Source organism: Tetrao urogallus (genome assembly GCF_951394365.1).
Source record: "Tetrao urogallus genome assembly, chromosome: 5".
In the NCBI taxonomy this organism is placed as follows: domain Eukaryota; kingdom Metazoa; phylum Chordata; class Aves; order Galliformes; family Phasianidae; genus Tetrao; species Tetrao urogallus.
This window is the reverse complement of record NC_136818.1, coordinates 30,675,681-30,689,552: the sequence shown is the minus strand read 5'-3', so window position 1 is coordinate 30,689,552 and position 13,872 is coordinate 30,675,681. Positions and strand designations below refer to the sequence as shown.

General features: G+C 42.8%; 1 protein-coding gene across 2 annotated transcripts in view; it reads right to left on the bottom strand.

Annotated features, from left to right (window-relative positions):
* The window catches only part of PRKG1 (protein kinase cGMP-dependent 1), a gene marked incomplete at both ends in the record, with an annotated part of 385,856 nt that overhangs the window by 230,381 nt on the left and 141,603 nt on the right, over nucleotides 1-13,872 (bottom strand). For both annotated transcript variants that reach the window (XM_079535711.1, XM_079535712.1), the window contains one exon: nucleotides 12,193-12,306. In XM_079535711.1, the coding sequence (XP_079391837.1) occupies nucleotides 12,193-12,306 (114 nt within the window). The remainder of the gene's footprint in view (nucleotides 1-12,192; nucleotides 12,307-13,872) is intronic.

The following is a 13,872-nucleotide window of genomic DNA, read 5'->3' as shown; positions in this document are numbered from 1 at the left end:
GCATATAAATATATGAAGGAAAGATGAATGTACCTGAGACCCCTCGCTTGGTGTTACAATTGAGAATTATAGAACAGGTATAGGTCTGGGCAGAGTGTGTAAACTCAAACATGCTTTTTTCCCAGCTTGGGGTATCTTTGCTATTCTATTCAGCATTTGCACCTCAAAATATGAAATCAGTGGTGTCGGTAGCAAGCTGTAGTCACTACAGTGCTTTTGCTAAGCTAAAGGCAATGTTGTTCATGAGTACAAATGTCTGGTAGCCCCTTGGATGCAGGTGGTTGAGTACAGCAGTACTTCACATAATGTTTTCCCATGCTGAGGGAAAACGAATTACTACTTTACTTCATCATTATCATAAAAGTTAATGGACTTGGAGTAGGAGGGAACATAGCCCAAGATGTGGTCTTAATGATCATCCTAGCCTTTAAATAGTCACAGTCTGCACAGTGGTTAATAAAGGTTAATGTCTCTGTTGCTGGAGAAATACTACACAGATCTTGATCAATCCTTGTTCAAAAATAAGTTGTAGAAGCTGCAAAATAACTCCACATTAAAACAAAATCTATCTAACTAAAGGTTTTCTAGACAGGCTGTTCTCCTCACAAGGGTTCAGGGAGGCTGACTCTTCATCTCCTTATCCATGTCCAAGATGCCAAACTCAAAACGTTTGGGAATGCTGAGCAAGGCAAGCACTGCCTTGTAAGCAGCCCCATTTTGGATGGACGAGGTCAGTATATAGAGAGGGTCAGAGATCCCAGGGCTACTGCTGCCCAGTGCTGAAGTGCTGGGGACTCCAGGACTAGGGACAGAAGGACACTGAGCAGAGCCTTAATTTTGCCCAAAGGTGAGCTTCAAACACAGGAAAATGTAATGATCTTCTCCACTCAGCCAGAAGTAATACTAGAGAAGGATGTTAGGAAGTGTATATGGATCCATAGTGTTTGTATCCCTTACCTTACTCAGTAAAATAACAGCTACCTATGTTTTACTTAAGTCATTAACCAAAGCCAGGGTTGCCAGATGTCCGCAGAAAAGCATTACTCCAACAGCCCCAGGTGCTTCAGTTCAGAAGGGCTCACCCAGCTCCTTGTCAGATTTTGGTTTGGAGTGCACCGGAGGGCTGCAGTGCTGCTTTACAAGAAGACTTACTATAGTAACTAACTGACATTTACACTGCTCCACTTTGAAAGGTGCTGGGTGCAGACTGTGTGCTGTTCACCTACACAAGTCCATTGCAGTGAATTAACTAACACACAGAAAAAAGAAGCAATATGGAATGGAATATAATGGAATATTTCTTCCCACAAGGACTTATTTCCCAACTGACTTCCGCTTCTATGCTGCCCAAGGATAAACTGAGACCAGGGAACAAAGCTGGTAACACTTTATCGGACTGAAAGCAAATAAGGACTACTTTAAAACACACTTTCATAACATTATCGTTCATCTTTCAGCACCCAGCACACACAGTGAACGCAGAGAAAAGACTACATTTCCAAAATAACAGCCCTTCCTCCAAAGCTCCCACCTCCCAAACCATCTCAGGGCTTGGGGACAGGCAGGCTGTAACCCACCAGGGTTCCTTGAAACGCATCAGCATTTTTTGGCTGCTTTCACTCCTTTATTAACCAAATATTTCCAAAGAATGCTTTGGAAAGAAAACCCTCACATATCCCACATAGGTGCTGGTGTGAGCTGGGCTGCAAACCCATTGTGTATCTTCAATTCTTTTTGGCCAAGCCCAGCATAACTCAAACCCATTCCTGGCACATTCATTTGCAGTACAGAATCACTCTAAATTTATTAATAGAGAAGAATGATACGGCCAAAAAATTACTCAGGGTATAATCTTACGTCCTGTGAAGTAAAAGAAAATCTTGCAGGCTTTAATGGATTTGGGGCCCTAATCCTTTCACTGATTTATCCACCCTGTTGGCATGGTGCAGAGCTGAATCAGATCCAACGGTTTTACCCTTAGGTCCTTCTTGCCTTCAGAATGCACATCCATACGACAACTCTAGGATGTTCAGAAAACCTTTCAACCATTTCACAGGCTTCAAAATGGAAAAAGGAAGCCATGGCCATACTCCACAATCTCAGAAGCACTTACACAATAAGTACAGATGAGTGGATTTGTGCTCAAAAGGGTTGGAAGGTCGAATGGGCTCAGTAACAGTACTAACGCAGGGAGGATGGGACAGATGTTTTCTAGATGCTGATGTCCAAGTCTTTAGAGCATATATTTTAACATCAAGAGAAAAAGCAGACATGGGTTTAACTGATACAAAGCTTAGCTTTACGTGTATTTTGTATACGCCCCAGTTACGGATATCTGTTGGGACAATGAGGCCAGTGAGAGAAAATAATGCTTTCACCCATGTCTTTCCATGCTGTTCTTGAGAGCTAGAAAGAAGAAATGGCATGTGATCTGAATAACCTCACTGATTGTACTTGATGAGCTGATATACCTTCTATTTGCCCAGAACAGAGGAAATAATATCCCACCAACGAAGCAGGAGTTGAATACAGCTCTTGAACCATCCTCATCTTCCTCTATTACAAAAGGAAGGATGGCAAATTTCTTTCAAACCACGCCAACACCCACTGTAGCAGCAGCCAAACCCAACAGCTCCGCTTATTTACCACTGCTTCGCAGCGCACAGCTGTTAGCACGTCTTTTTAGGCATTACAGTGTTTGCCAAGCAACAATTAAAACTGGGACAATGCTTGAGTAAATACCATAAACCTTCTGTAATTAAATCAAAGCAGTCAAATATCTGCATAGTGTCGAATGGTAGAAAATTCCTAGATGAAGCTTGAACTACAATAACATTTGACTCTTCTAAAATATTCAGGTTCAAAATGATTCATTTTTAAGTCATTTTTTAGAGACCTCTATTTAACAGGCTGCATACATTTCCCTGTAATCAATCTATGGAAGATCAAACACTATCAGACAGGAGTAATCATTTTATTGCAACCCGACTGGATTACAGAGCATTACTAGCAACATTTGCTAATGCTTCAGTATTGGCAGCTTCCAGGAAATGATAGTGGCAGATTAAAACCTCCTTAAATGGGTGGATTAAAAGAAAGTAACCTTAATGAGAGATTAAAAACTCCTTCTCTTGTCATCACAACGATCACAGCAGCCAATGAAGGATCTGGATCAGTCATTAACTAAATTGTGATGGGAAACGTGGTGGAGTTACCATTCCTGGAGGTGCTCAAGAAATGTGGAGATGTGGCACTGGGGGGCATGGGTTAGAGGGCAGGTGAGGACAGGCTGACAGTTGGATTTAGTGATCTTAGAGGTCTTTTCCAATCGTAATGATTCTATGGTTCTGTGATTCTATGGCACAACTGTACTGGACAGGTTTCCTAGACCCACCACCCTGGTCATGGTTACCAGCTCAGGAAGTGTCAACGGGCTGAAGCGAGAATGCTGTAAAGGCCATGGAGTCTTACTTGAACACTATAAAACAGAATAAAGAGGATCCATGCACTTTTGCCTTCTTCCCACTGCTACCCAGAGCAGCGCTGACCACGTTCCTTCTCTCCCACACTCCCCATTCCCACGCACTGCCCCCAGCCCCTTCCAGTAACTGTTTATGCAGCTGCATTGAAAAGTTAGGTTAACTTTTTATAGTGAGGTTAAAAATAGCCTAAGACTTTTTTTGGGTTCTTTTCTTCTGCATGTGTGGAGGGAGATTTAGCCTGGATTAATTCCCCACGCAGCTCCCTGGACACTTGAATACCAGGAGCTGTCACCAGTTCTGGGAGGCTGGATGCTAACAAAAGCTCCATCCTCAAGGGGTGGCGCAGCCCTGGGGAAGGGCACGCTGGACCTCTCCATCCTTCAGGGCATCACATCAGATATATCCAGCTTCCTGCATGGCACTGGGCAGATAGGACAGCCAGGGCTGCTTGTCATTGAGGGTGAGGCGGAAAGCACGTGGCCACAGGACTGCATTCCCTCCTTCCAGCAGAATTTTTAATACAGAAGCACCAGCCTCATGCTGCCAGCAGCGTCACAAATGACAGTGACTGCAGTCCTAATCGACCAGCGCCTGCGTCATCAAGAAGAGGGGAAAGCAATAACATCCCCTTTACGATGCCCTTAAACGCAGAGCGAATGGTTTGTAGCACTGCGCCGCTGTCCTCCAAGCCAGCAGTTATGACGCGCTACAAACAGGGCACTAAATTACTGCTGTGCCAGCTGCTCAGAGCCAGAGCTGAGAGGAAACTTTCGGAGATCAATCACTGGAGCATCCATATCTCTTTAAAGCACCTTCAGGTCCCAACACATCACCTGCTCTCAGCACCGGGCCCTTCTCTGGGTGTCTGGGGGATGAACTCTGTGAGCCCAGGGATGAGTAGACAACCTTCTTCCTTCCTGACAATGGAAATAACATACTATTTGCATCTCAGTTCCATCTCCTGGGCCTCAAACCTTCACCAAGCACCTTTCAAACGCTCATAGTTTGTGAGCTCGGAAGGGCAAGGCTTTGCAAATCACTCAGGAGGAAGAAATATGTGTATCAGGGGCTGTTGTCCCAATGTTTCATATGGGAGGCTATAGCAAATGAAATGCTCCCATTCTGATTACATTCAGAGAGAAGATGCAATCCGCACAGTGTAATGAGCTTTCGGACCTTCAATACTGAGAATTTGGCTTGGTTGCTTTCTTAATTAAAAAGCTTATCTGCCATTTTGATGATTTATTGGGTATCCAAGTGCTTTTAAGCACTGGCACTTAAATAATATTAAATCCATCTTTGCCAGAAAACCTTTGGAGTGGATAAGAACAAGTAAATTACAGCCTTTTTTGCAGCATGACAAACTGAAGTCAATACTGGTCACTAAAAAATGCATCTAAGGTATTATAGCATATGGGAACCTTTTTTTCCTCAACTTAGCCCAGCTGCCACTAGTAAATGGATTTATGGTTAGATGATAGGGATAACAGAAAATTCAGGTGGGTATATGCAGATGATAAAGGACAGCAAATCTGACAAGACAATATGCAGACCTGAAAAATACAGCAGCATTTTTCAGATCCTATTGAGATCTGGTTTTCTATTAAATTGACACATCAGCACAGTAATACATCAGGATACAGAAGCACAGGAGATGAAGGCATGCTGACGCACAACTCTGGTTGCCCTGAACAGCTCCTTCTCAACTTTAAGGATTTTCCCAACACTTGGGCTAAAAATGTCCCACTTCCAACAGCATTCATGAAATGGAGATGCTGAACAGCTCAGCAATACAAGAGCAAAGGCAAAAGAACCAAGAATAAAGAAAGCGCTGGACGTTAAATAAAGCCCAAAGTTCTGTATTAACACAGGCTGTCGGCAAACATCTCCAGCTCCCTTTGGCTTGAGATCAGCCCTGACAGCCCACATGGGAGGTGAAGCTCTCACACTCTACGTCGCATTCATGTGCTGAGAAACCTTTCCAGGACCTTCATGCCTGCAGAATGCCAGCAGGGCCATCATGGAGAGGTCTGCTTGAAATGCCAGTCTTGGTGCTGGCTGTGTCTCTGCTTTAGGGACTGCTTCCTCCTGGAAGGAGGGAGAGAAAAGATTTGCAGCTGGTCATACTTGGTCCTTAATGCTGGTTCAAGAACTCAGTTTTACGTGGCCTGAGTACCTTGGGAACTCAGCGAGAAGTGTGCTGCTAGCTTGGCCAATTGTTCTGGGAGATACTGAGAAGTTGGGCTCTACTGTCAGCAGCCAAAATAAGCATGGTTATGTGCAAGAGGCCTCAAGAGTTCCTGAAGGTAAGTCATAATCACTGATGGTGAGCAGCAACAAAAACCCACAAGCAAAGTCAATACTGTAGTATGCAAACATGTTTCCTCTCATCTCTATTTTTCTTTTAATGCATTAAATATAAGTGCGACTGCTATGCAATGCAGCACATGGCGTTCCCATCTGCTCCATCAACAACTCTTGCTCAGGAAACACACAGGTAGCAAAGACGAGAGAGCAGCTCGCTTTCAGAAGACCCACATCCTTCCCACCAGAAACTCAAGGCAGGCTCGCCAGCCACAACAAACCCCACAAACCCTCCTGCTTTCCCACAGAAGCTGCTCTTCATCCCCTCACAGACTGCCTGCCCACCTCCTGCCTCTCCCCATTCTCAACTCCCAGATTTCTACTCCCTGAGAGTGCCCAGAGGCATGACAGGAAGATGCATTCCTCCCTTACTATACTGCTCTGAAGTGCCTGCTTGACTGTGCTCTGCCACAGCTAAAAAGAAACTCAAAAATCAGAAATAAATAATTAGCATTATGTTTGAGGGCATTTCAGAGAAGAATACTTGCAGTTTTGGTGTTTGCACACATTTCTGCATTGCCAAGTCTACATTTTGACTGAGCAGGAGTCATTGTAAAACCACACGAAACTACAATCGGTGCTGACCTGTCAACAAAAGCACATTGGGAATGTTTTATGTGCTCTTTAAAGGCCTGTAAGAGATCTATTGATGACCTTTAGCCATGGAGAGAATAAATCTTGTACTGGTGATATGCTGTATGCTAATTCTGCACTGCCATGGGCACGGGAAAGGTCTTGGCACAGGGTCAAAGCACCTTGGGTGAGGATCCAAGACATGGAGCACAACGAGGGCAAGGAAAGTGACCTTTCTCCTGTGAAACAGCTTTCCAAGGGTGTGAAAGTAGGCTTCAAGCTCATCTTAAGCTCATGGCTCATGGACACGATGTATGCAACTGGAGATCTTTCTCTTGCTGCTATTTCAAATCAGAAATCCTACTGAAGCTAAAGACTTTACCTTAACTCCTTTAGGTACAAATATAGAAACCTAAGTAAGGGAAAGAGCTCTTAATTTAGAAGATACCAAACCAAAGCAGATGCAGCGACTCAAGACTTGAACTCAAGTTTTCTGATACTTTAAGAGCAAAAACATCCTTCCAATGCACTTCCAATGAACAATGGTAATATTATAATTATTTGTTTCCCTTTTTTTTTTTTTTTTTTTTTTTTAAGAGAAAGGTCTGGATGGTTTGGCACTGTTCTACACTAATACTGAATTCTCTGTTTATAATAATTCCCTTGCTGCTACAAATGAGAGCATTACATGTGACAGTGCTACAGCTTAGTTGAAAACAACAGTAGCTGCAGTGACATTTACAGACTAATTAGGTATTTAGGCTTATTCCCATGACTGGGAGATCTTTTTTTAAGATCACTTCACTGGGAACTTGCCAGAAGTGCTGGATTTCCAATGTAGGGAATAATTTCTCCAGTACAGAAAGGTAAACTCAAATCTTTAAAATTTACCTACTAAATGTAGCTTCTAAAAGTACGGTTTCACAGACATAAGGAAACATGGCATAATTTCATGTTACCAAGCACATAATTTCATGTTACCAACCACTTTAGAAAAAGTGGTTTTAGAGAAAAGGCTTGCTTTAGTTCTGAATCACAAACTGCTCTTTTCTGTGTCTTAGTACCAAGCAGCTCATTCTTCTGTAATTAGTGCCAGGAAATAGTCTGGAGTAAGAAACTTTTACGTGGTGGTGAATCCAAACCAGACCCTTTGCAGTCTCTTGTGTCTTAGTTTGAGAAAAGGCCATGTCTAGCTAAGCCCGTAAATTAATATAAGCTGCAAATACCATTATTGCATGCCCTTGTTTATCAAACTCTGCTCAATGCAAAGCCTTATATCACACTGAAGTTCAGCTCTCCCATTTATCAGAACTGCTCTAGCCTGTTTTCATGCATCAGTAACATTTTTGGAGACATGAATTACAGGACAATGGAAAAGAAGCTTTTGTAAAGTAATTGTTTAACTTTAGTCTACTTTAGCTATTTCTCCTAGGACTGCATGTAGAAAGTCATAATGCTCTGCAAGAATCTTCCTGGTCTGGCTCACTGTGCAAACCTTTAGCTCACCAGCTATACCATAAAACAAGCATTCTGCTTTTCTCCAAGCTCCGTTTTGCAAATGTAGCTGCAATGATTTTACAATTCTCATTTCTGAGAGTGAATCCTAACTGCTTTCTAACATCTTGTTCACAGCCTAACAGTAGGTGAAGAAAAAGGAGTTACAGAAAATGAGGAAACAGACTGAAATCTAAAACAAACTAACAAGGAGAAACTCACAGGGCCACTCAGTGCTCTGTAGCACAGCAGAGCAGGCAGCACCAGCACCCACCTCCGCCCCTTTACCCAGGCTGCAGCTGCCCCACATGCAGGCACTGAAATAAGCACTGTGCTCATTTATCAATGCAGCCAATACAATGGGAAAGACAAAGCATTTTTTTCAGAGAATCAAATAAAATGCTGCCAGAGCTTGCAACCTTCCATTTAAATAAGTAATTTTTTATTTCAGCCTCGTGATTCTTAGGATTTGGATAAACAGGGCTTTGCCTTTCCTCAGACCTTCAGGGTTAAAAAGGCTGAAATAGGGAGAAAAGAATAACAAGTGAACTTTACAAGGGTTGGGTTAGAGTGTTTAAGTCAGAAAAAGATACAAACTTTCATTCTGTTTTACTATGAGAGGCAGAGACTGAAACTTAAGAAATAATCTGTTTCTTAGACCGTCAGCTTTCTGTACTGTTACTCAATGATGAAAGCTGGAGTCAAAGTGATCTTCCAACGGATAGTGCTCCTCAAACTCCCCAGGTGACCAGGATCAAACCTTCCTGCCCCAAAATCCTGAAATAATAATCCACTATGTGCATAGTTTGGAGGGGGGAAAAAGCCTCCTACCTAAGGGGTTTGCTACTGAGCAGGATGGCTGGGGAGAGCCAGGGTACATAGGCACAGAACTGTCCCCATCCCATCTCACATCATGTACCAATGCTGAAAACACAGATTTTAAGACACAGTTGTGTCTTAACAACTTATATTTTAAGACACAACCTCCTTCCTCAAAGAGGTGCCAACAGCAATTTGAGATATATGAGTAAAAAGTAATATATGAGTAAAAATATTTAGAGAATGCTTCTCTGCCAGAGTACTCGACACGTCATTTTCACCTAAGTTATCCATAATCATGTGTAGGGTTCCCTTTTCCTTATTCTAATGCACTGAATAAAATGATCAGTTGGCGCCAGGGAGAAGGGTCCATGATTCTGCTTTACATTACAAGTAGCCTCAAGTTTGCATAGAGGTAAGGCAATATGCTGGTGACTGGGATTTAGATTCCCTTTCACGGGGAAGTGATTTGTGAACAACCACATTTCAGAAAGCTCTGATGGTGCTTCAGACGAGCACTCTCCAGCAGAAAAATAAATTCTCCCTATAGTATCTGGAAGTGTAAAGCAAAAGCTTCAGATAAGAGGAAGCCCTTAATACTCAGCAGCATGAGTCCCCTCAGACCCCATCTTGCTTTCACCTAAGACTGTAATAGCACTACAAAAATACCTCAATAGCTCTTCTAGTGCAAGCTTTCAAAAGACCTGTGTTACCTCACAAGAAGTTACAAGGAACCAGAAGGAGCCAGTTCAGAACAATTAAACCTTAAAGTATTCTCAAGCACTGACAAAAGGCAAAGGACCTTCCGTAGCGACTGATCCCTTGAAGCTGCAAGCTTCAAGTGCACGGCAGCTGAGGAGCTGTGGCAGGCTGCTGGGTAATGGCACTGAAAACTTGGTTATCCACCAGCACACACACACGAGTTATAACAGGGGACAGAGTGCAGTCTGAAGGCACAGCATTACAGCCTGAAGGCACCGCTGGGCTCCCACCACCACCATGCATCCTTCGCTCGCTCTTTGTGCAACTTCATTTTTTAGAAGAAATACGTAGCATTCCTGTAATGAAGTAGTGGCAGGCACACTTCTGACACTGGAGGTAATAAAAATCCATCTCCTGAAAATTGGGAAGGCCTGACGGAAAGCGCTTCAGCAGAACGATGCCCCCTGACGCACCTCTCCACCTCTCCCCTCCCAGCATCGCTGCTGAGTGGGTGTCTGCTCTCATTATAATCATCAATTGTTCATTTCTTCGGAAATAAACCTTGTAATGATCAAACTTCTCATCAGACCTAATGCAATATTTGACGGTGTTTGCCCTTCTAAAGATTTATGACATTTATTTATCGTTTAGCCAAAAGAACAAACAGATGTCTGAAGCTGGTTATTAGCAGCATCAACGGCAATTTAAGTCAATAATGCCCTAAATTGATCCATATGCCTCAGAGACCTGGCTCTGCTCAAATAGGTCCAGCTGAAACAGTTCCCAAAAAACGAGCTGTGACCTTGCTCACCACTATACCTTAAGGACATAAAGTCAATTACAACTACAACTGCAACTTACTTTGCAGTAGAGAGAAACCACCTGAAAGTTACATTAAAAAGGAGACTGCAAACCCAAGGAGGTGCAGAATACTCCTAATTTTACAGTGCCAGTGGGAGAGGAACTGACTAGAACAACAGACACAACCACCACCTTCCTGAAGGAAGATCTCTGAAATGTTATATTACTGACTCTAGTAGAACCAACAGTGGTTGGCAACTAGATGATCTTTAAGGTCTCTTCCAACCCAAACCATTCTGTGACTTTATGAACTGGTAGTAAAATGAACTGGTAGTAAAATCTCTGTATAATATATCAGTTGCAAGACTAGTTGCAAATGGACACTGCACAAAACCCAGTGCGACTGCGCAAGGTGATGCAGTACTTGTGCTGACAGAGCACCGTGCCCTCTCCAGCCTCATGTCACTGTAGGATCTCCATCACCAACCCTCTGGATCTTACACTGGATGCAAACACAGAACTGCAAGGAGAATGGACCCACAGGCAGGAAGCCAGGGTGGATCAGCAGCTGCTTCCCACCCATACCCATGGTGCAGTGCTTTCCATATGCAATTGGTGCAGCATGGCACAGGGAGCATTCTAACATGCTGCACAAAGCAATCTGAAGGGCTCCAAGGCCAGGGCTGTGCCCTGAGACTTAGTATGACCTGAGTGCTATTAGCATCTGTTCCATCATTTGGGATTATGGATTGCTCTGAAGCATAAACTGTGCTGCCAATGTTGTGACCGTGGGTTAGCCAAAGATTTATTTGCAATAAACAGTACTTGTAAAAAGGCGAGGTTTAAGCAGGCAAGAGTGCGTCAGTCTGCTTCTTTAGGATTATGGAGAACATCATGTTCTTCCCAAAACATCCAGTTATCCGTGCTTGTTTTGACACTTCTGTCTATTGCTCCTCTTTCTTCTCTCTCTTTTTGAGGCAAAAATTAGGTATTTTTGAAAGACTCTCTTCTAAACAGGGACTCACATACCTCGCTATTTTCATACCACTTTTTTTTTTTGGTCTCTGTATTACTTTCATGATCTATCCCATCTGTGTCCTAACTCTTCTCCTACAGCACCTTTAAATCACAGAACTATAGTCCACCCCTTATAAAACCTCTCCGCTAAAGATTTCATCTTATCCTCAAGATCAAGAACTCTCAACTAAGCATAACCTGTATTTAAATGAAAACATACGTACAGTGTACATAGTAATATAATTTCCCTCCTTCTATTGTGCAACCCAAGCTTTTGTGCAAACAAAACTGATCACAGGAGAAGAGACAAAGACTTAGTGCAGAGGATCAGTGCCATCCAGTTTTCTTCCAGTTCTGCTGGCTTAGTCAGTTTAGGTGGAACACGATGTCTCATTCTGAAAAAAAAACTGGCCTTTCTTCCAAAGTTTCCATTGAATATTTGTGGAGTAAGGTGCTGGGAAACCTTTCCCCCATCTGGCCAGTTGGTGTCCATCCACAGGGCTTGAAATAAGAGCATATAAGGTGGAGGATAGGAATGCAGGAGTAGGACTAAAAAGACAGCCATGTTTCTTGGGTAATTACACAAGATCCATGATCAAGTGGCACAAAAGCTCCTATCCTATATCTTGTTCTGATCCTTACTGTAAGCATCACTGTCATGCAGAAAACTACAGACATATGGTAGCATTAACCACTGCTTTAATACAGGAGGTGCCCTGTGAGAACCTTAGTGAAAGAACCCAGTGAAGCATTTCATTTTTATCTTCCTCCTGCTCATAGTTCCTAAATTCAACAATATAATCCATACCACAGAGAGTTTAATTAATTTGGCAAGCTCAGCATCTAACAGAGACTGCAACTCCAAAGGGAAGACGAGGAGAAACCTGCTTCCCAAGGAAATCCTAAGCCATTCAACAGTGAAGTTCAGAAATGATCTTACTTTTGACAGTTGCTGTTCGAGTGCAGTTGTAGAGGATGGCCAACTCTCCAAACACCTTGCCTGGTCCCATGGTGCACAGCTTCACTCCTTCTTTTGTCACTTCAACCTTCCCATCTGTGTGAAGAGAAACAAAAAAAACAAAACAAAAGGCTATTTAAAAGGGGAAAATTTCCTTCAGACAAAGAAAGCACTATGAAGAGGAGCATGTAACCTCAGAAAAGCTGTAAAAGCCTTGCATATATAACCTTTCAAAGCTTGACTTTTCTTGGTAGAGCATCTGTCGGGAAACAGTAGCATACTAAGCTCACTGTCAACTTTGCTTCATGTATTATACTTCAGGTGAAATTTTCTTCATTTCTTCTTTAATTAAAAAGGAAAAAGGTTTAGGTCTGCAACACCACAGATGAAAACCATGGAGCAATTTTGCTCATTTTCACCAAGCAACTAATCCCCGAGCACACTCATCCGTGAATAACACAGCTATTACCAAAAGGAAAATTACTTTGACCCATGGCTATTATTTAACTCACATCCTACAGAGCCTTTTGTTTGTGAGCATTTCACCCTAGGACAGCAACTCTGTTCTGTCTGCTTGCCAACCCTGCCAAGAGGAGACATGCGAGGGGGATTTAAAAGCAAAAGGTGAATGGAAAGAAAGCAGCTCAGGACCAGCTTGTGGTTTGTTTGATCCAGAACCACCTACATTTATATGTTGGACATCAAACATGGCCTGGAATGCTTCAAAAACACATGTGGATTTTTCTGCCACAGCTCTACAACAAACATCAGCAAAGAGAAGGAGGTACCTCACTTCCAGCTCACAAAGCCGTTTTCAGAGAAAAGGAAAAGAAATCTGAGCAGTAGGACACAAATAACACCACTACTCAAAAGCATTCTGAGATCTGCCCCATTGCTGCAACCGTGCTCCCAAAGCAAGCCATGTGGATCATCCACTTTGGGTCAAAAGCATATATTCCCCCATGCACCATTTATTTTCCTAAAAAGTCTTATTTATAAAAAACACATTGTTTGCTCACTCTGGTGCATGGCCATAAGTCAACGCTTCCTCACACATGGACGACCCCTTAGGGCAAAAAGGAAGAGGAGACAATAATCCCATGGAGCAGAGATGAAGGCTGGGAAGGATTGCCCTGGGGCTGGAAAGAGCTGCTGGCAGTGAGACACAGAAGTGTTATCCGAGCCTCCATCGGCACACGGCCTGCTTCCCACATTATGACCAGGTATCACAGCAGACTTTGAGAATCAAGATGAAGGCAAAAATACTGCCCACAATGTTTGAATGCAGTCTTTACGGTCCTTCACAGCATCAACCATTTCTCTTGGTACACGAGAAGCATAATGGTGATGAAATTGAACAACTAACTTTATAAGTATGGAGACTTCTCACCAAAATATTTGGATACAATCAAGAATACGTATGACAATGCCCTACAAAACTAAAGCTAAAGCAAACTAGTTTTACTTGCAGAAGAAGGGATCAAAAAGGCTGAAGTTATTTGACTTGTGAATGGTTATCCTATCTTTGAGTTTTAAGGCACAGCTACAGAGCTGAGCAGAAAACCAGAGATGCTCAAATTGCATGTTGCTTCAGTCTCATGGCTAACTCAAAAAGAGAAAGACCACAGTTCATGTTTCCCATTCCCCAGAGGTGGTTTAGGG